Below are 22414 nucleotides of genomic sequence, written 5' to 3' on the forward strand. Positions count from 1 at the left end.
TCCTATGCGACTCCAGACAAGCGATTAGGAACTTCGCCAAAGGTCGGATAACGCCGAGAGCGGCCCGAATCCTAAGCCGACGCCGAGTCCACAGAGAACTAGAACCACAAACCCGACTCTAGTGGTTCCCCGCACACTTGGGGGAAGTCTCCGAGAACCATCGTAATGGCAACGAGACGGCACATGCCAGAGCACGCGAGTTAATGAACCGCGCCAGCAACGACCGTCCGTGGTTCAGCACCAAAGATCGAATGATGGCCTACAACGAAATCACCAAGGCCTTCCGCTTGGCCTGACGGACCTTCCCTCCGCCAAGCGACAAGCTGGACAGGTCACAGGCGGTCGCACTCGGGCAATTGCATACGCGCACGTACGCTAGCCCGGCACACTATCACAGAATGTATCCGGAAATTTACACGACCGACACATGTAAAGTCTGCCGCAAAGAGGTAGCCACCTTAACCCACATGCTCTGGGATTGTACCAAAGATCCGCACAGTGCTAACTCTGGAACCCTCCTGCTGTGGCTGTCCACTGCCTTGTGCAGCCCCAGCCTCGACGACCAACTCTGGGCCGTCCAGCAGGCCTGTGAGGCGGTGAAGCAGCAGGGCTTCGACGCTTCCAAATGGGTGAAGAGGACCAGCGGCGACGCCCCCAAGCAGGTGACTTAGGCCCGGTCAGCGAATGCTCTGCAGGCGATCAATAAAGTTTTTACTAATCAAAGGGCACAGATTCATTGTGCTTAGTGCTCATGCCATAAATGGGCCAATTCAATATGTACACCCAAGAGCAGAACGTGGTGAATGGCCCAGCACTGTCTGCAGCAGTGCACTCTGCAACAGCTTATCTTCCTTGTAAGTGTCCACTACCCATCTGGGGGTATGTGCTAGTGATTAGGCCTAAAGTTTTGTTTTGAGGTTTCGTGAAGTAAGCACTGAGAAGGTTCTTAAGCTTGACGCACGATGAGTAGTACTTTTTTCAGCGAGAACCGGAGGACGGCGTCAGACATCACAACGTGATTAGTAAGTCTGTCACACACCACCGCCGCCCCGCTTCCTCCGCTGCACCCCAACCTATGCGGAAGCGAGTTATAAACGGTAAAATACGGGGGCTTTATGTTTAGAGGTTCACGACGTTTAGCGGCTTCTCGTGGCGTTGCACAGTGACCTTGCTAGCATAGAGTTAATACTACTGCTTGCTACACTCGGTTACAACTCAAGAACGGCACCACCTCATGTAGTGTATCACTCCGCCAAAGCGCCGGACCCGTGACGTCAGTGCGCGCGCGTTTTGAAAGGGGTTTGCTATGAATGCGTGATATCATCTGCTTTGTCTCACGCAGTTTGTTTGTCGTCACTAGAGTCGTTTATAAGCATATTAAGTCCAAAAAATCACGGGAACGGCTCACGCTAGGTTCAAAATATTCCCAGTAACGCCCTACTTGCGCCGCGGTGCGGATTCGACAGTGCTACGGCGGCTCTGCTTTGTGATATCCCTCCATGGAGGAAGCTTTTTTTTCCTCCATGTATCCCTCCGACGGTCACGTGGTCAGCTTTGTTCACACAAAATCCACAAAATCCACCGTTTCACGGCACTCGCTGAAACCGAAACTGCGACTGGCCGCATTTAAAATCCCTCTAATTAAACAACCGTCGCACTCTGAAGCAAATGAGGTTTCTACAGGTTATAAGTAGGTCACTAGCTACTTATCGCAACGAAAAAAACAAGATGCTAAATTTTTGTGTCAGTGCCCCTTTAAGTTGTCACCGACTGTGAATTCACCTCACCCTCAAAAGCAAATGAATGAGAGTGTTTGCCCCTTGCGGTACTTTTGTGCTGGTCTCTATAGAGTTTCATACTGCTAGCTGCATGAAACTGCATGAAGCTGCATGATAGGTTTGTTTTGTTCGGATTGGTTCGGAAGCCTTCCTTGTTGCTTCTTTGCATTTTTGTAGAGATAAGAATGCTATGCAGCGCCATCTAGGTTATTGCATATGTATATATATATGTAGGCAATAATACTTATGTTATTGAAAGCTTTAATAAATTTTTATAGTTTTCTTTGCGCATATGTGCATGCCCATTCAGTCGATAGTCAAACTCTATGGAGTAGCACGCTAAGCCGAAGCCAACAACTGTTTGCCGACGCTGCCGATGCACGGGCCAACACACGAGCCGACGCAAGCCAACAAGTTTGTTTCTCATTTTTGCTCTTGTTCTTTTGCTGTTGCTACAGTGGGGAGGAGGAGGGTAATAAAAGAAGGCGAGGCGCTTTGATGAGAAGTGCACGCATGCGCAGAAGCAGTTATTGATCGGTGAAGCAAGGAGGAGTGGCGCTTCTCGTTCTCCCTGTGGAAACTTGACGAGCGTGCGCTCGTTCGTACGTTTGAAACAGTGACGTTAAGTCGCTCGGCGAGGATTTCGACGCTGCTTGCTGTGTGATACCGAGCCCGGACTAAACTCTGCAAGAGCAAAATGGCCCTAAAAGGATGCTATGCCTGCCTCAAGTACACAGTGGTCATCCTAAACTTTCTCTTTTGGGTGAGTAGTGCCTGTGAGTCCGAGCGAATCAATTTTACCGCCCAACTTGGGCGCGCGGGCAGCGGCGTCGCATCGTGCTGCGAGCGACTTTTGGCGGTCTGCGTGTTGCTTCAGTTCGCGCGCGTGAGAAAAAGTCAGCGTCAACCAGTTTTCCCGGCATTTCTTGCTGGATGCCTTGAAACGAAAGAATGACATCGCTGTCAGCGTGCATAGTTTCAATGAACTTGTTGAGATCTCTCTCTATGACCCTGTTGCAACGCCTCATTTTTTAATACATGGATTTGATAGAGCGTCCAGTCGATTCAGACTGGCGCTTTCCTCTAATGTAGGACCCTCGGTAAAGTTTACAACCACGCAATTTCTCGCGTTCACTTACCCCGCTGTGGCGTTGGCCCTTAGCAACGCTAGACGCGACGCCCATATGGTTTGCGCGAACGGCTTTCGCCTAGTCGTGCTACGTTTGTTATGACTGAACTTTTGCCGTCGGCCGGCCATTCTCCGAGTACAGGAAGCGTAGCTTACGCTGAATGGGACCCTGACATGCTTGGCTGCCTGCGTGGGATCCTTTCTCCTTCCCCGTTGATTGTAAAGCTCATTTGTCATTCAGGGAACCGACCGGACAAAACGTGTTTTGGCCGTTAAATAAGCGTCGGCTCAACGTGACATAACCGAACTGTGCGAGCGCGCGTGTGATCGTGTTAACTTCGTCGACGGCATGCAGCCTTGCACCCAGTTCGCGGCAAACTTGCTGGAATGCTCGCCTCGGACCTGGCAAAAGAAGTACTTCCTGCTGTGCTTTTGTTGTCATGGAGAGCCGTGTGAGCGGGTCGTGCGCTCGGAGGTGGGCGGTCCTCGACTCCCTTTCCACCGCGTTCATTTGTGAGTGCGAGCACAACGGCGTTGAACTTTCACCGTCCGTGCTGCGAACAGTGTGAAGTTACCAGCGGAGCCTGTTTCGTACGTGGCCAGTGATGCGCTGCACACGCATTCCTCGCGATGCGCCTCATTGCTCTTCCTATGGGAGATCGTTCAACCACTCGTTCTTTTGTTTTGTTTTTTAGTTGTCAGATTCCGCGTATCTGATCGAAACCGCGTATTCGATGTCGCGTTCACCGTAAACAGATAAGGCACGTAAGCCGCTTGTCGTGCCGATCAGATTTCTTCCCGTGTTTTCAGGGGGCACCCGAAGTTGTATGGTGGTGAACATTTCAGTCGAGCAAAAAGGGAATTAATGAACTAAATTTACTGTTGGACCGTCTACCTTTGATTACGTAGCCGGAGGTGGTACACGTAATTTTTACTTGAAACGTTTTCAGTCGAGAAGGCGTTGTTTCTGGTTAGGAACAAGGCAGGGTGCTTGTTCGGGATGGACACCGTATTATGTATTCTATTAATTGTTTCGTAAATGCATTAGATCTACACGCTAAGCGTGCGTGCTGTAGAACTGGGGTTTAGCTTGTGGAGTTCACGGTACTTATAAAATCTCGCTTGACAGATAAATTACAACCAGCGACATCCATGGATAATTCCGACCACATCCGCCAACAGGGGCAAAATCAGGCGTAGAGGTAGCGAATCCGAATCTGCGAACGAAACAATCTGTTGCGGTTGAGTCTGCGATGCCTCACCGGTACAGAGCGCTCGACACGGAGCCAGTTTGCTCCAAGCCGAGCACGAAATTCTTTATCCGCAGCCGTGACCAGAATATTTTGAACTCCGTAGTTGAATGGAATGACTACAGGAAAACCTCGTTAAGGGGGTTTTCTCGACATTTTATAGTTGATTGTCGCATGTTTTGTGTGTAGTGTAATAATCAGTTTTCGCGGGTCATACGTCCCTATTTTGCAATCTTTCGAACCACCAACCAACGGGGTTGCTTACACTCGAGCATGGAGGAAAGAATTTCCTCCGTGTACTCGAGTTATTAGAGCACTCGAGAGGTCACGCCATGAACATTGGGAAGAGTGTTTTCGAAGGTGGAGCAGGAAAATGCCGGGCACTCCGCACGAGGAGCACGCCCACGTGCGCTCAGTTTTTTTGTTGTATTTTTTGCGAGCTCCTCATGTGCCGCAAGCCCACGCGCAAGCCTGTACGACACCGGGCGCTCCTAACGAAGCGCACATGCTCACGTGCGCTCGGTTTCTTTTTTTTTGTATTTTTTTTTTGTTTTTGCGATCACGGACGGATTAAACAGCAATTATGCCAACTTAGGTTGTTCCTAAGTTCTAATATGCATCGCGTAATGTTTTGTTCTTCGTTCTGTTTTTACTTTTCTTCGCGTGGGCAAAAACGTGACCGCGCAACGGCCAGCCAGCCTCGTATCGGACGCTCATTAGCAGATTGCCTTCGATTTTCCGACAACGGCGACGCCTCTTGTAATGTGTGATGCGTTTACCCAAGGGTCGCCTGCCAAGGTTATTTCATGCTGCGATAAATAAAAGACAACGCGGACAAAAGCGTGGCACTGCGTGAAGCCTGATCCGCATATATTCTCGTGCGTACGGTTTTTATGAGCGCTCTACATAGGACGCGTCCTGATTGCGTCCGTTGAGGCGTTGGGAATCGATAGAGATCAATGGACGGACCTGCGTTACGGCAAACCAGGAACAATGTGAAGCTGTCTTTATTGCTGGCGCCGTCTGTAGCAATCTTTCGCTTATCGACAGATTGTCGCTTATCGGCAGCTTACTTTATTTCCCCTGCGCTATTCTGCGAGGGGACAGACCTGATTTGGACAATCGAAATTCAAATATTTTCGTGCCATCTGCTTAAGGGTGACCTTAAGCATGCAGAAGGTGAAACGTGCGCGGTAGGAATTGATGCAGCTCTGCAAGGGCTTGTCAAATGTTAAAAGAGCGCTGTCATGCAAGACCTGGCCGCAGTGTATGGCTTTGCCAATCGTATGCCCGTAGCTGTTGGGATTTTAAAGTCAGACGGATGCTTGAAAGTCTGACGCTATTTAATGCCAGCGGACATTTATGATAGAACACCGGCCTGTCACGGGCGAACCAACCGAGGCGATGTTGCGTCAGCTGCGGCTGTAATTGGGTTACCAGAAGGGTGAAGCTGCTGTGTGAATTCCGCTAGGGCGACTTGGTTGCTTGGATTTAATGACTGTGCCCGGGTATCATAATTCCGGTTGTCCGCAAACTTGCTTGGTGGCTTCCGGTTTTGCGTGGCAGTCGCACATGTAGTAGCTCAAATCGAAGTTGGGTGTTGACACTACTATTGTAGCCATGTGTCGTACGTGTGCGGCCTGTTTTGGTGTCAAAAAGTGGTGCAATTTTGGGGGACGTGTGTAAAACGCGGCGAGATGCTATCTGTTCTGTTTTTAAACCCTGAGGCGCTGGTGACTTCATGGGCTCCTCGCGAATGAGCGAGCGCTAATCCGTGGGGTGCGCAAGTTGCTCGGGTGTTGCCGAATGCAGTGAAATCCCCCGGCTGTATGGGTGGAAGACGGGTTCTGGAGACGCCGCTTGTCGTGGCGATTTCCAGACGTCACGATCACCACCGAGAGTTGGAGGGAAAAGTTTATTTCTAGGCCTTCTCAGCGTAGCTGTTTGAGCTCCATAGGGAGTGTGGCTCATGCTTACTAGTTTGAGGGTAGCGGGATCGGTGGGAGGAGTGACCTGGGGGTGGTCTCTTTGTTTGTGCACGTTTTAAGGTATTCACCTTTTAAGGTATTGTACCCGATGTGAGGCTTTTTGAGTGTGTGGAACTCTAGTGAAACATTGCGAGGTCACGATCCACCCCCGCCCCACCACAGTTCATGTTTAGTTCAGCTAGACTGCCGCTCAGCGGAAAGGTACGAGCTACACGCATGTTCTTTCCATGTAAAGTCTGTTTCGTCTATCCCGTGTTTCGTTCAAGTGTTCCCCTCGAGGTCTTCGGCCAGTCGTGCGCGGCACTTCATGCGAGTGCATTCGGGGAAGGGGGGGAGGGGGGGACTTGACAGCGCGCGGCTGATGATTTCGCGATGCATCGAAACAGCCACCCCTTTTATCGGCGCTGCCGCCGTCTTCCTCGCCGAGCGTTGCTCCGCGACCCTGAACGGCGACCTCGGCCCCCGCGGACAAGCGCAAACCAACGGCGTGCGCCTCCATAAGACCCCAGCGGCGGCGTCCTGTGTGTTTTCGTTCACGGGCCTCGTACTTCCACCGCTATTCTTTTTTTCTTTGCCAGTCCCGCTGGAGAAGCCGAGGCGGCGGCGGCGGCGGCGGCGACTCTCCTCCGATGGATGCTGCATCCTGCCGTATTTTAGGGTGCCTTGGCGCCGTTCCACCCAGCGCCAGCTGTTACCGGGCTTCTGTCAGCGTCCCATCCTCTTCTTGCCCGCTGCTCTGCTCCGTGTCTCCTTGTTGAACACTCGCCGTGAGACGCCCGCGTGATGGAATGTTGCGGCGGCCAGTCGCTCCTTGGGCGAGGCTTGAGCCGATCGCCCCTGCGCCGCTCGAACGCCTCGTTTCTGGAAACACTCGTGTAGGGCGTTCTTCCCTCTCTTGTGCGGGAGGTAGTGGGTTCGATGCCCGGCCTCTCCGGCTGTAAATTGCGGAAGCGCCCGCGTTTTCCCGTATTTAGGCGTGTTTTGAAGAGTCGCAGGTGCTCTCGGAGTCGATTCGTAGCCGTCCACTGCGACCATTCTCCTAGTTGTGGCGGTGGTACAAAACATTTGATTATTTCGGGTATTTGCGTAAATACTCGCGCATACTCCGCGAAAGCTAGGGCGAAGAATGCAATAATTCGGGATGCGAAATTTGAGCCTTTCATTTCCGTTATGGCCAGCCGCAACAGACATGAAGAGAGAGAGAGAGAGAGAGAGAGAGAGAGAGAGAGAGAGAGATATCTGCAGAATGCCAGCAGCCGTTTGCGTTAATTCAAGCACGGCGGCAGCTGATCTTATCGGCTACCATATTGTAACGGCGTATTTTGGTCCAACACTTGCCGCTACGGTGCCATACTTTCGCAGGGAAAAAGTCGAGGCGTTGAAGAGGGTTTAATGTTAACTGATTTAATTTACGGGTAACATTGATGCCATTTAGCACATACGAATCAGAACGAATACACTTGTTACATAAATTAGAAAGAGAGTCAATAGATCAAGAGTACTTAGCGGGACATGGCTGACTGGATCTCGGTCTCCGGGCGGGAGGGCACGACGACGAGCGGCAGAGTTTCTGACGTGAGCCCTGGTGCAGGCCGCCCCTCGCCCTCAATGGCCGGAGAGGCCGCGTTATATTCGCTTAAGCGGTCTGGTGGGGGACGTAATGGGGGAAAAAGTGCATCCTAGAGCGTGCGGACGCAACGGAACAAGGCTTTCTGCAGCCAATCGGGGAGACGCTTCTTAGCTCCAATCAGACATGTTCCCGCCAAAGTGAAAAGGAAAAAATCAAACACAGAAGACACCAAGCGCAAACTCGAAGGCGCCCGTTTCTGGCAAAAGAATTACTGTTGAGAATAAAGTAAAGGTATACAAACTCGAAAGGGAAAAAGACAAGCGGTCGTTTGAACGAGACCGGGGTTCAGAGAACAGAGCGGCCCGCGTAGACGCAACGGGGGGTCGGAGACGCCACTGCGGCGCTGGTAACCTAACCCTCGCAACAGCGACCGGCCCGGTCGGCCGACGGGCAAACACACGCGCCGGAGCCGTTTCTCATAAAAAAGGGGGGCCAGGGCCCAGCCGCGTCCGAAGCGTTTTCACACACAACACTTGGAAGCAAGAGCCCTGGCGGCGAGCACTGAGCTCAAAACCAACAGAAAACATCAACAGACCTCCGCTTCGCGACAATATTATGGTAGGTATTAAACCCGCTATTTCAAATTGAGTTCGAAAACCCACTACTAAGATTGTAATGCATTTCATTCGTGTCATTCAAGCTGAGAAGTTGTGTTAAAAAGCCGAGGACGCTTTTAGGTAAGGCCCGGTGACAATCTCCTAAAAAAGAAAGTTTAGTCTAGCGTTTTAGCTCTGAAATGGGACAAAACGAATTAAGGCTACCAGACGCCGCAATCCATTTTTTTGTAGGTCTTGGGTTGCAACGCGTAATGCACTTCTCGCATACATTATATGCGCGCAACGTTTGTTTGTTTGTTTGTTTTTTTTAGCCCTTGCTGGTGTGGTCGATAAGGCGGGCAAGTAGGTTTATAGACAACTGTGGTTGGGGACAAAAACGCCCCAATTTGCGGGACACGACTACGGTGTAATGAAGGCAGCAAAAGGCCAAAAGGCGTTGAATGGCCAAGGCGAATCACAGCCCTTCATCTTTTGTTCAGATATGAAGCCACGAGAGACCTTGATTTGGGCTAGTCAACCTAAAAACATTAATGGCTCTTACCGGAGGCTCGAGTTTTGCGACCCTGCCTGCCGCGTACGTCGTTGGGCTTGTCACAAACTTTTGCGAACAAAACAGCGGACAGATAGACGTGTTGTTTACTGCGCGGCTTCTTTGTTGACGAATGTACGTGCTTCACTTCACAAAGACTGTCGTAACGATTTCTTGCGCCCGCACAACATACGCGTCGTCGTCAAGCGTGCTGTCCCGCATTTGCCTCGACCTTCAGTATTTTTTTTTTACTCGTTCATTTATTACTCTGACCCATCGATTTTGTTTTCGATTCTCCGCGCCCAGCACTACAGCAGCTCCGCTCTTATATGGGGCAGACCACCGGGCATACTGGGTTGGACCATGCTCGTACTTGAATGAATAAAATAGAACGGTCTGGCCTCAGAGCCTTTACATCAGTCTCGGCTACGCGGTGTGTAGGCAGAGTTACGCTGTGGGTAGGCAAGGGAGAAAAGTAATATTCAAATTGATTGATTGATTGATTGATTGATTGATTGATTGATTGATTGATTGATTGATTGATTGAATGCAGGGTTTAACGTGCCGACGCAACGCTGGCGATGAGGCGCGCCGTTGTGGAGGGCTCCGGTTTAGTTTTGACCACCTGGGGATCTTTAAGGAGCCATGAAGAGAAAATACAACTTCGTTTAATTTGAAAGAACTAGGATTCAGTATCTCCATTACAGCTCCATTACAGCCACAAAAGATGTTTTTTAACGAAAAAAAAATCAAGAAGTATTTAAAAACACTAAAATTTTGCGCCACAGTGACGTGTTATGAGCAAGAATGACTTCATATGGGCCAACAATAAAACATAATTTTCAGTGCGTTAACTGCACGTTAGTATTCAAGTGATGCGCGTGGTCAAATGGAACTAGAGGCCCCATTACAGACGTCCAGTCATGTATCATCGCGACAGGTCAGTTAGGCGGCCGCCAATCGCAAAGAAGGTTCCGTTATGTCGTAGAAAAGTTGCGGGAAATTGGCTAGGGGGTCGCGACTGCTTCACACGTTTTCTTGAATATCTCCGTTATTTGTTCGAAGGTTGCGACGATATTGGTATCATTGTTATCGGGACTAAGCAGTCTTTCTAATAAACCCAACTTGTATTTTGTCTTCATGGCTCCTTTAAAGTGCGACGAAATCTCGTACACAGGGACGTTTTTGCTTTTCGCCTCCATCAGAAAAGCGGTCGGGAATCGAACCCGCGTCCTCGTGCTCAGCAATATTGCAAGGCTGCAGATTAATGTAGCTCACCTGCGGAACTGTGCACACGCGAGTTTTTGCATTAAAAATGAGTCATTGTACTCTGTGAAGGTGAATGAGCAGGGAGGCTGTATGAAATACACATGGTTAGAGAATGTACACGTATTTATCTTTCTCGTCAATTGGTGATGGTGGTGACCATGGCTTTGTGACTGCTTAATGAAACTTGGGTGGACGAGAGTTTTATCTTAGCAGACCCGTCCGCCTCCCTTAACTTCACTGTGAACCAGTTATGAATGACAAATAAATTAAATTCGAAGTAATGATAGACAAGTGAATTCAATTCGACGTAATGGTAGACTCGTCTTGGCAGCCAATGGCCTAATTGTTCTGGGGAAAGTGTTGTCAAAACAAGAGTTACAACCGTTCTTCGCGGAGAAATCGGTGTAAAGGTTGGCTTTGTTGCGAAGCGTTTTTATCACGCGCACAACGAAAATGCATGGAACCCTAGGCTATCTAACAGACTACGCCGGGTATCTGTCTGATCACTGAGTCACCGCGGTGGGTGCAAGGAATAAGGGGTTGCTTTTGTCAGTGAGTTGGGCGAATAACATCCCGCTCTTTCCAAGTGACAAACATATCATGATACTGTTCCCCGGCACCCCTATTTGACAGTCCAGGGGTGTAACGTGACATCATTCGCCGGCGTCACTTTGCACCCGGTGCCCCTAACGGCGGAGGGGTATCGCTGAGTTCCTCCGTACTGCTCTCGCAGGCAAGGAGAGTAACTCCTGGGTATCGCGGAGAGTAACTCCAGGGTATCGCCCCTTGCGGAAGGTAAGCGGCTGAGTGAGGATTTGTTCATCCAAAAGCCCCGACGCGACAGTGCACGCTCATACAGTTGAACACGAATTTGAACGAAGTCACCGCGCTACATACGTGATTCATTTCGTTGAATCGGGAAATTGGTACAATTGAAAAATATGTCTAACCCTATATCGGGGAAACTGCGGCGGGATCCGAATTTATTTGTTAAACCGAGAAACCTGTGAAATCTAGGTTCAACTGTCATGACATCCATCGCACACAGGCAGCCGCTGCGCCTGCAAATGTCAATGGACGCATTTTATCCGACGCGTTTCTGTCAGCCCCCTCACGCCCCGGCTGCAGGTCTGCGGGCGATACATGTCGCGCGCCGTTGTTCTCGCGTTTTCTTTGCATGCTGAAAATTGTGGTATCGCCTGGAGGGCCAACTTGCGAGCTTACTCGCGCTGGGGTTCTTCTGTTGTTTGTTTGATTGTTTGTTTGTTTGTTCCAGTTTGCGTTTGCGTCTGCTACCGTCGCGCGACGCAGCTATCGGCTCAGGGCGATAGGAGCAAAACGTCAAGTGGTTCACGTTGGGTCATCTTAATCTTGCGGGGTGACCTCCACGGGATGACTTTATTTGGACCTGAAGCATTGTGCACTGTGTTACGATATAACTCTAGAAGGTGAAAAGAGGCGCAACTAAAAACGCAACTTCCCTTCAACGTTTCGGACGGAGACCTCTAAATGTACCGATCGAATGAACCTGAAGGACGGTCCCCGCCTGAAACGTCCGATAATTTGCTTCAACATCCCCCTCGCGAGGGGCACGATCAAATGCAGAGCATTTCCGCTCTTCTCTTCCAGCGTAGACATTGTCGATGAAGTCGATGGTGAAACGTGAAACGTGCCGTGAACCCCCTGCCGCGGCTATGACGCAACGTGGAGCGGCTATGACGCAACGTGGCGCGGCTATGACGCAACACAATCCACTTTAATCCAATCAAAACCAATCCAAGCCAATCCAATCGAATCCAATCCAATGCCCCTCGCGAGAGAGTGTTATAGCGCCGAAATCGCGCCACCACACGAACGCGTGATGTTGACGTCACGATCACGCCACAGATGTTAGCGACCGGAGCGCGCGCGAACGACATAGCGCGAACCGACCGCGGCGAGAGAGCGCGATGCGAGCGCATCAGCAGCTTCTTGACGTAGTTTGAATGAGTTAAGGATATAAAGCGCGTTCGTAGCCTCCCATTCTGTGTCGGCTTTGTGGCGCAGTGGCCTAGAGCACCATGTACATTGCGTTCCACCCGCAGGGTCGAGGGATCGAAACCAGGCGCCGGATAGTATTTTTTTTTATATAGTGTAGGGGGAGGGGTGCGGACAACGACGGTGCGGACTACGACTACGGACGTCAACGCGGGTGACATCGTGAGTTACTGAAATGCTCTGCATTTAAAAGTGAGGTTTTTTAAAGACGATAGTCTTTCTTGGGCTACTTAAACCCAGAAATTTTGGTCTGTCTGTATGTCTGTCTGTCCGTCTGTCTATAACTCGATTCAGGCACCCGGCCAAAGTAAAATTGATATTGCGCAATAGTCTTATATACTCGCAGCCAAATGTTAACGTCTAAGCCCGGTTTATATGTTCATACTTGTCAACTTTGTTGAACAAGAACAAGACATTACGCAAATATAGGACAGGAAATTAGTACACAAGAGATATTTACAGTGTTCCTTTATTAAAAAATTCATGTATGTTTGGTTTTTCGATAAGAAATGATATTCTACATCTACTGCAGAAAACCGCCGCCTCCTGGCGGCATATGAAAAATCATGCGGCAACAGCAATGAAAGGGTTCACTAGCTAGGTTCCACGTTCTGCTTGGAACGCACGTGGAGCACGGCCACGCGGTTCTAGAAACCTTGTAGTCGGCCGCCTCCATAAACGCGCGTCTCCGCCGTACTGTAGCGCTGGCATCGAGGAACCCGGCCTGTAGCAGTGGAACGCGGTAAATTCAAATCGCCTTGCGCAAACCTTTAGTGTGTTTACCTTGGGATGAGCGCGACGGTACAGGAACAGCATGAGAGGTGAGCGGGAAAGCAAAGGGGGGCATTTCCTTGGCAAATGTCTACAGACTATCGTCTTTTGACGACATTTGCAACGAAAGGAGCAGATACGCGGCCAATTTTATAGCGTCAGTTTTCAAGCGCTCGCTCGCTCGCTGTGACCAGTTCGTATTCGCGAAATGCGGGAAGTTTATTTGCTTACTTTTTAAGGTACACCAGTTAAACACGGGCAGATGCTAAAATATGCGGTATGCAGCGGTGTGTCAGTGTGGGCGTCTTCATGCGTTCGCTTAAATCTGTTCCGCAATTTCCTTTCCAATAAATGACCCGCGCCCACACACGGGTAGCCATTTACTGATGTCCAAGCGGCTGCTGCAAGCGAATTCAGAGTCAAGAGGTCCAACGAGTGAGAAGATCCAACGACTCAAAAGGTCCGATATTTCACCTCTCTACTCGTTGGATCTCTCAGAAATCAGAAATCAGAAAATCTTTATTTCATGAAGAAAATCAGATACAAAAAATAGGTGAGAAGTCATCTGGATCCATAGCCGACATGGCTAGTAATGGATCCATAACATAATATAGACAAAAAAACACAATCCAACACAATATTACAAAGATAAAATACAATGTGCACGACAGCAATATATTGTGCAACTTTAACATGGTGAAGCATAAAGCTCAGACATGAAGTATTTTTTTAACGAATGAGTACTATGTCTGTTTCGTTTTAATTCGACTGGTATATTATTTAATAGTTTGGCTCCCAAGAAGGAAATGGTACGGCGACCATATACATTGTGTATTTTTGGTAAATTTAAGTTGCATTGGTGGGCGTGTCTGGTATCTAATTTGGGTTGTATGAAATTGAATGACAGGTTAGGTGTGTTTAGCATTTTTTGGGCCAGTAATGTTGTCTTGAAGTCTCTTGCTACAATAAATGGCATGATTTTAAGTTTTGAAAAGATCGGGGATGATGGTGCAGTGGTAGGGGCATACGTTAATATTCTAATCGCTCTCTTTTGGAGTTTCGCAATAATGTCACTATATGACGCATATGTGAATCCCCAAGATTCTATACAGTACGTAAGGTGAGAGTGGAAAATACTATGGTACAATAATCGTAGTGTTTTACTGTCAAAGTGTTTCCGTGCTTGAATTAATGTGTAGCAACCAAACGACAACTTTTTGCTAAGTGCTTCTATATGGGGTGCCCAGTTTAGCGACTTGTCAATTATTACTCCTAAATATTTATGTTGCTCAACCTTACTAAGTGCGGTATTTCCCAAGAATAATTTGCAATCTACTGTTACGTTTTTTCGATTAGAGCAGAAGACTATAAAATTTGTTTTTGTAATGTTGAGAGCTAACTTATTACTGGTAAACCACTTCAATATATTATGATTGAAGGGGTCGTGAAGAGATTTTAAAGAAAATAGTGTTGTGTGTGCGCTTATAACCGTGGAACCTTAATAAATCAATAATGCATACCCGTTTCGTTGCCCGATGTCGGAAAACAAATGCAGTTACGATTTCACCGAGGCTTTCCTGCTCAGCTCGTGAAGGGGCGTATCAGTAAGCCAGTAAGAAGCCAATCATAGTTCTCCCTCGTCTGCACAATATGTCGGCATTGAGCGGGCTTGCAAAGGGCCAATAAAGCTACATCGGCGCCAGGATGAAACTCCCCTGTAACTGAACGGGAGACGTCTGATCTCTGATACGACTGATCAACATGGTCGAACTTTCAGTCAACAACGCGGGCGAGTGGCGCAGGCAGAAGTAACCACGTTTAATCTGAACCGGGCATTCGTAAACTGTTTACGCTGTTTCACACGAGTCTAAACTGTCGTTTTGCTAGCCGATATTCTTGCACAGTTTGCCGACGTCTGTCTCACGTAGCCTGTGATGTCAGTTGCGCGAACGTGAATCTTCTGACCTGACGAGATAAATGACCGAACGCTTAAAATGAGAATTTATTACGTAAACAAGTTTATCGAAGGAACTTCGAGTAGTCGGTACTTAAAACCCATCCATCATTTACTCATCAAGCGCAAAAATAACTAGCGAGAAGCAGCAATACAGCGCCGAGTCGCCGAGTTCCACCATCACGCAGTTCGACGATTGCTTTCCTGTTTCCTGCAATAAACAATGCTGTTAACACTGTTCCGTTGATTGTATACGCTCCGCTTTGGCTTACTGCAGAAGCGTTCAGCAGTGAGTTGGCGGTTAAAGCTCTGGGTTGATTAGAATTTATGAAAACACGGCAGACTTCTGGGCGACAAAAATGCGAAGAGGTTTTTATGCAGCAGTTTTTCGCCGCGCGCTCTTCTCACGTCAATAGTGTAGTGGATAGTGTCCGATAGATACTAGTTCACTCTAGTGTCCGACAAGGCTGGCCGTAGCGTTGGGCTGGCCCGGAGGCCGCAAGTTCGAATCGCACAAGGGGAATTTTTTTTATTGAGCGTTTTTGGGACATTTCATCCAAGAAAGGTAAGATTCCGAAGAGAATTCGGCAGAAGAATGTGAAATTCAGCAGGGAAACGCTACAAACTGTACCAATAGCCGTCACTGAAGCGGTGAAGCTTCAAGTAACTGAAGCGGTCACGACACCGCTCACGTGTGGATACTAAACTGTTTTTTGACAACGAATAAGGGTGAATTATTTTTAAAATATCGGGTTTGCAGCTTTGCAGAACAATTACTCAAAAAACGTTGAACGCGTTGAACTCTCGAATGTGCTTGACGTGACGTCACTGTAGTTGCGCTGGCGACCGACGACGCGCGCATGGTCGCTTGCGATGCGCCTCAAAACGAGAATTTCAAAGGTGCCTCCTAAATTCCAGAAGCAATGAATTGTGAAAATATTTGGGATTTATGGTCCTAAAAGTTCGTTCAAGCAGACAAAATTAGGCAAAGACAAATGCATTTTCTCTTCACGACCCCTTTAAAGGGGTCGTGAAGAGAAAATGCATCCGGTACATAACGAGGATCGACGACAGGCCAGAGCCAGGGCTCTGCACAAAAGATTCTCGAAATCCGACGACGGGATGTACGTGTATGCCGCCGAAGGTACCAGCCGCGACGCCATGGCCTTAGCGGTAGTGAATCGACAGGGCAATTGCATCACCTCAGGCTCCGTCCGGACGACGGAACCGGTGGTTGGCCAGGAGGTGGCCAGGACCAAAGTTATATTAAGCGACTCCAAGTCGGGATGCATCTCACCCGAGGAGCTTAGAAGAGGGCAGAATACAACTGATCTGGGCAATGGCCCACTCTGGCCTGGCCGGGAAGGAGTGCGCGCACGAGGCGGCTCAGCGAGAACTCGTTGACCGAGCCGCTGTCGAACTTCCGAACTCGGACGCTCACTCGTTACGACGGTCGGGCAGGGAGAGGCTGGTGTACTATCGATATGTAATTGACCACTACAGTCAAACCCGATTACAACGAACCCGGACATAGCGAATTATGCTTTATATCAAACAAAAGCAAATCCGTTACGAAAATGCATGCTAAACATATTCCTTATAACGAAGTTCACATCTGATATATCGAACTCGGCGCGCCTACAATTGCCACCGAAATGCATGGGGTCTTGGAGCGGCGATTGAGATGTTGAGACTCGCATGGAGCGACGTGACGCCCGACTGTTTCCGACGCACGGTATTTACGACGGAGCCCATCCAATCAGCCAATATTGCTTCGGTATTGAAGGACATGGACTTGAAGTGGTGCTAATGATGTCTCCGCCAAAAAGAAAGTGATAACGAAGATCACCGCTCTTTTGCGAAGTAGGCATTAAGGGCAAAAATTATTTTTATTGTATGCAATAAATGGATTGTTTTGTGTAAGGTAATGACATACTTTCTGTTCGTTTCTCTATGTGAGATTGGCAGCGGGGGTCCGTGTATTGCTAACTCGTAACAAAAAAAAATTCGTTATAGACGGGTTCAGATATATATGGAACTATTTGATATATCGAACTAATCGTGGTGCATATTACAGTTCGCTATAACCGGGTTTGACTGTATAGGCTGGAAAGGGCAAAATACCCAGCCCCAGACAGGACACTGAGCAAATGGCAATCAGTAGCGTGGCGACGGCTGCAGACCGATTGTTTCCCCTGTCTGGTGGCTTACAGCCGATGTTACCCAGGGCTCTATTCAGATGAACGCAAGGCATGCGGTGGCAGGGCTGGCCTACGTCACATGCTATGGTCGTGCCCTCCGGAGAAATGACCCGCAAAACAGTAAGGCAGGACAGCCTACACTCAACATAAGTTCGGAGGAGCAGTGGGAGACCGCGCTACTCAGCTCCGACCCGGGTATCCAGACCCGCCTCGTAGAGATGGCCACGACCGCCGCCAGGGACCAAGGGCTCCTGACCGACGGCGAAGCGACGAATCTGGGAAATAAAAGTTCTTCAATCAACCAATAACACCTTTCTAACGCAAAATCAATATACACAACGCTTAAAAAGTACATAATTGACAGGTTGTATCTGCGTTTTCAGACTTACTAGGCGGAGACAGAATTATTTTACTTTACAGGGACGAAGAAACGTGAACTCTGTTACGCGCTGAAAAAAAGATTAATTAGGTTTGGAAGCTAAAGCATTCGGCAAACTTTTAGAGGGGCCCCGATCGCTAGTTACGATTTCAAAAAAAAAAATAAAAAATCAGTAGACCTCTAATACACCAAATCGCGATCCCAGGACTGAACAGCTTACCAAAGGAAATATCTGCGTTTACGAATACTGGTATACATGAAGGGGAAGGCTAACCGGGAGGTGGTTACGCCACTTCCGCAAAATTGGTATAAAATGTATCCTACGCTCGAGTACAACTTAAGAACGATTTAAGCCCCTGCGCCTCATCACCGCAGCCGGCTGTTCCTCTGCGCGGAGCAAAGAGCGTGTTACTGCGAGTACTTTTAACGTCACGCCAGACGCGAATTTTCTCGGACTTAATCTGCTTGTAAACTACTGCAGCGACGACAAACTTGGTAGAAAAAGAAGGCGATGTCACCCGCTAAGCGGTATCTTCTTTCAAAATGCGCGCGCGCGTCAACATCGCCGGCCCGTTGCTTTAGCGGAGCTATGCACTACATGAGCTATTGCCGTTCTTAGCTTGCACCCGAGTAATGGAACGCATAGACTGTAGCAGAGATACTAAATTCTAGAAGTCCAAAATATCTAGCTCAAGCAGTTAGTAATTGCCATAATAGCGATATAACCATGCATTGTGGCAAAAAGTATCTGTCTACTTTTCACCAATAACCATGTAGCAGTTTTATTGTTCGGAGGACCCTCATAATTTTTTTCAAAATTCTGTTCGACCAATTATCTCCATTTACGATGTTAAAAGGTTAATATATGTGTTACTTCCGCCAGTAATGCATTTTTGTGGAAATGCAGTACGTTACACGGTTTGCTCATTTTTGCTATTTTTTATTCGCATTTGGAATGTTTTTTTTTTCTGCGGCCTGTCTTTTCGTTTAGTCTTTGGTTTTTGGAGGATACGCATAAGATGCATATTTTTGATTTTGTCGGGTTATTTTTGCAATCTCTTTTTTTTTTCGTTTTTCTTAGTTTTTTTTTTTTTTGGTTTTTCAAAACTCTGTTCGACGAATTATCTTCATTTGCGCTACTATAACGATTAAACGTGTTACTTCCGCCAGTTGTGCATTTTTGTCCGCATGCAGGACGTTACACGGTCCTGCTGCGGGGGTACTCGGCAAAGAATGCTGCGCATTAAAACTGACGCTCGTTGTGCCTCTCGACCAGAAGTGCTGCGAGCGCTGCGTACATCGCGCTATCTGCGCAACTCTAGGAGGATGCGTTCGAGACAGGGTCATTGGCCGAAAAGTCGCGGAGGGCACGGCTAGCGCGCACTTCTTTGCCAGGAAGGTTTGTCTGTCCTTTTCAGCGAGATCAGCCACTGCGAAGGCTTGACAATTGTCCGGGGTTCCAAATGTTTATTTCGTGAAAGAAAAAAAAAAAGCGACGGTTGCCACAATTCGGTCGGACGGTCAGTCCGGACAAAAAATGCAGTGACCATAATTAACGAACTAACGAACGAATATTCGTAGTTTAATAATGCGAATAAATTTTCTTTGGACATGCACATAAGCCTCGCATTGTTCGGTTGTTACAAAATCAGAGCCCCTTTCATGTAACGAGAAAGATGGTTAAAGCGCGAAGCTTTTTCCCACGCAACCTGAGTCAGAATCCAAACTGCTTCGACCTCGTCTGAATGGCGCAGTGGGATAGACGTCGGCTTTACAACGCGAAGGGCCGAGGTCAAACTCCCGCCACGCGAAGTCCTTTGTTTTTTTTTTGCCTTCGCTTATCACCGTGATCATTTTTTGAAGTCCATTGTGTAAAACGGCTTTCCTGCAGTGCGTTTTTACACGTACGAACCCGTGAGGTATAGGAAACTTTGCTTTAAAGAGCAGCTCTAATGTGTGCACCTAGTGAGTCACGTTTACGTAGTCTGGTTCTCCTCGATGCGACTTGTTTTGCGGCAGGTGCTGCTACGGATTTTGTATATAAGGGAGCGAGAACTTGAGAGGGGACTCTATTCTCGCCTGGTCCATATTGCCATGGCGTGCGCCGACGCAAATGGCGAGAATTTTCCCCTTGCCCCCGTTTTGCATAGTTTCGGAATGCTGTGCCTCTATGTAAGAGCAGGCAGCCCGCGATCAACGCCTATCCCCGCTCGCAATGCGGCGTATTTACAAATGGTGCTCGAGATCGTGTCGGCAGTTGCTTACCTCTTCCGGGCCAATCTGGAGCCAATTCCGGCAGTTGCAGCAGCCGCTATTTTCGAGCGGACGTACCTTCGCGTAATTATCTAAGCGCATGTGGATTCGAGCGTTTCGGTGCATGTGCACTTTGTGGTGTTGTCGACTTGCCTATTCTCTCTCTGCTATTACAGCGGAGGCGGGGGGATTTTTAATGTGAGGAAGCGGTCTTTGCTCGAAGTACCTCCATGCTGTGTTTTATTTTTATTTTTTTTCTTACAGCGCTAACGTACCGCCCGCAGCATGCCGTACACATTCGGCGGCTTGTAGAGGCGCTCAAGCAGTCGTCTCCATGCTCCAGTCCTTCTGCTCACCGCTCGTGTACCCCGAACCCACTGTGGGCTCAGCGGTGCGCCGCATCCCTGTACAAGTCTGATTCCAAACGCGAGGACTTTGTGTGAACGCTGTAGGGGATGGGTTAGGCGAGGCGTGCGTCATGCATTGCCTTCTCTCGGGGGAAACGCCTGCATGCCGCGTATTCTTTTTCCGTCCACGGATTGGCGTGCCTTAGCTCGCGCCACTTTCCAGGGCTTCTGCCGGGTGGATTAAGCAGCGAATCACTTGCATGCTCTGACTCGAACAGCGTGAGCGACGCGCAAACTTGGAGTCCTATGTGAGTTCTCGCAACAGTTACACGAATTCTTGTAAATCGTTTGCGCGAAATGAAATGCAAATGTTTCCTTTTGTTTTGTTTTTTTTGTGACCGTGGTGCTGATCCGTCTTTCGGATTTGTTGTAGCTTTGTTGTCCCAGCAACAAAGTCCCAGCAAGGGGCGGGGAAGGGGGTGGGTACTGTGACCACTAAGCCACTGTGCAGATTGATGATGCTCGCACACTGTTCGCTATTTCGTTCGTTGAAGGCCCGTTAACGCTTGCGACAAAAGCGACGCGATTTTTGTCGCGGCGAAATCGGTCGAGACCAAATGGCAAAAGCGATCGCCGGGCGACTAAAGCGGCAGAAATCTCGTCGCTTCTATTGGTCCAGCCGCAAGCACGAACGGACCTTAAGAGCGCTCGACCGTCCGTTGACAGTTCTTTGAAAACGCTTCGCGCGCTTCCGTTAACACGGAGAGGACGTGTGTTACCTAGGTAAGTCATGGTGCGCGTTGTGCGCGTTGTCAACCACGCAGTCGCCTCGGCTGGGCGTGCGGGTCTAGCGCTCAAGTGAGCAAACCGGGAACTTCCGTTTCGAAGCTGCGCGTGGTTGACTTCACAGGCGGCTCGCATACGGGGTCGACGTCACGTTGCACAATGGGGGAAGCCGCGTGTCTGTCTTGTGCCTGCACAAACATCCGTTGAGGGAACCGGACGCCGCAGGCTGCTCGACGTAAACACTGCCAGCGTGTGCCGTCGGCGGACGACCGTTCAGCGGCATTCAGATTGCCTCGTTAGACTTCGCAAGAAGGAGAGGGAGAAAGACAGCCTAGCTCCAACCACCTGTTGTCGGGCCTACTGATTGTACGACGACGACGACGACGAGGGTGGTTGAGCTTGTTTCACCAACTTTCCCTTGCGCTGCCCGGGATAAAGGGTATCAGGCGGTCAGCCCTTCGACGTAAGTATTGCATTCACCCTCAGTCTCAGCCAGACGTCGATGGGTGTCGTATTGTCGATTTACTCCTGAAGCTAAAGACACCTATGTCGGTGCTGGCCTTTTGGGTGTCTGGCTTTCCCGCATAATCTCGGGGTTGCGCAGAAAGCCGACCTCGACGCACCTGCTACTTGGAGAAGGCATGTACGACATGCGGAAAAGCCATTTCCCCCCTTTTTTTTTTTCTTGGTAGCAAGGTTTGAGAACCCGCCGCGGTGGCTCAGTGGCTAAGGCGTTGCGCTGCTGAGCACGAGGTCGCGGGTTCGATTCCCAGCCGCGGCGGCCGCTTTTCTGATAGAGGCGAAAAGCAAAAACGCCCGTGTGTACGAGATTTCGGCGCACGATAAAGATCCCCAGGTGGTCAAAATTAATCCGGAGCCCTCCACTACGGCGCGCCTCATCGCCTGCGTTGCGTCGGTGCGTTAAACCCCACAATCAATCAGCAAGGTTTGAGAGAGAGAGAGAGAGAGAGAGAGAGAGAGAGAGAGAGAGAGAGAGAGAGAGAGAGAGAGAGAGAGAGAGAGAGAGAGAGAGAGAGAGAGAGAGAGAGAGAGGGAGAGGGGGGGGGGGGGGGGGGGGGGGGAGGGGGGGGTGCGCGGAGCCCGATTTGCGGGACAGGCCTGAAACATTATTTCTTGTGACAGGGAAGTGCACGCACAAAAAAAGCGGGTCGCAGAACTTTCGAGTCTGTAAGATGTTCTTGTCTAAGGTATACCGCGCCGTCGCGTGTTTAAATTGCGCGCGCGTGCGGCCGTGCGCTCTGCATGCAGCTGGCGCAGGCCGCCGAACCAGAAGCGCCTTCAGTCGGTAGTGCAGGTTCGCGTTTTTACGAGCGTGGAAGTGGCCGCCCAGGTGCACAGAACGTGCCCGCCAGCGGCTGCACTGCGTAAGTAGGGCTGCTGCTTGGTCGGTGCCGCCGCCGGCAAGGCTGCATGGCCCGCAAGAAAGTCCACGTGCTGCGTGGGCGTGACACCTTTCTGGAACGCGCTTTGCACTCACCACCGTACGCATAGATGGGCCTAGAGAAAGCCCGTGAAGCGTGGTTGACGTAAGTGTT

The 22414-nt window shown here is 49.4% G+C and overlaps 1 protein-coding gene across 1 annotated transcript in view; it reads left to right on the plus strand.

The window, feature by feature from the left end:
• The first annotated feature begins 2294 nt into the window (after window positions 1-2294).
• Window positions 2295-22414, plus strand: part of LOC144174257 (CD9 antigen-like) — a 94242-nt gene continuing 74122 nt past the window's right edge. The window contains exon 1 of the mRNA XM_077702849.1: window positions 2295-2541. Within this exon, the coding sequence (XP_077558975.1) occupies window positions 2476-2541 (66 nt within the window). The 5' untranslated portion in view covers window positions 2295-2475. The remainder of the gene's footprint in view (window positions 2542-22414) is intronic.

Source organism: Haemaphysalis longicornis, unplaced genomic scaffold, assembly GCF_048455015.1.
Source record: "Haemaphysalis longicornis isolate Haplotype H1 unplaced genomic scaffold, Haemaphysalis longicornis Haplotype H1 scaffold_3, whole genome shotgun sequence".
In the NCBI taxonomy this organism is placed as follows: domain Eukaryota; kingdom Metazoa; phylum Arthropoda; class Arachnida; order Ixodida; family Ixodidae; genus Haemaphysalis; species Haemaphysalis longicornis.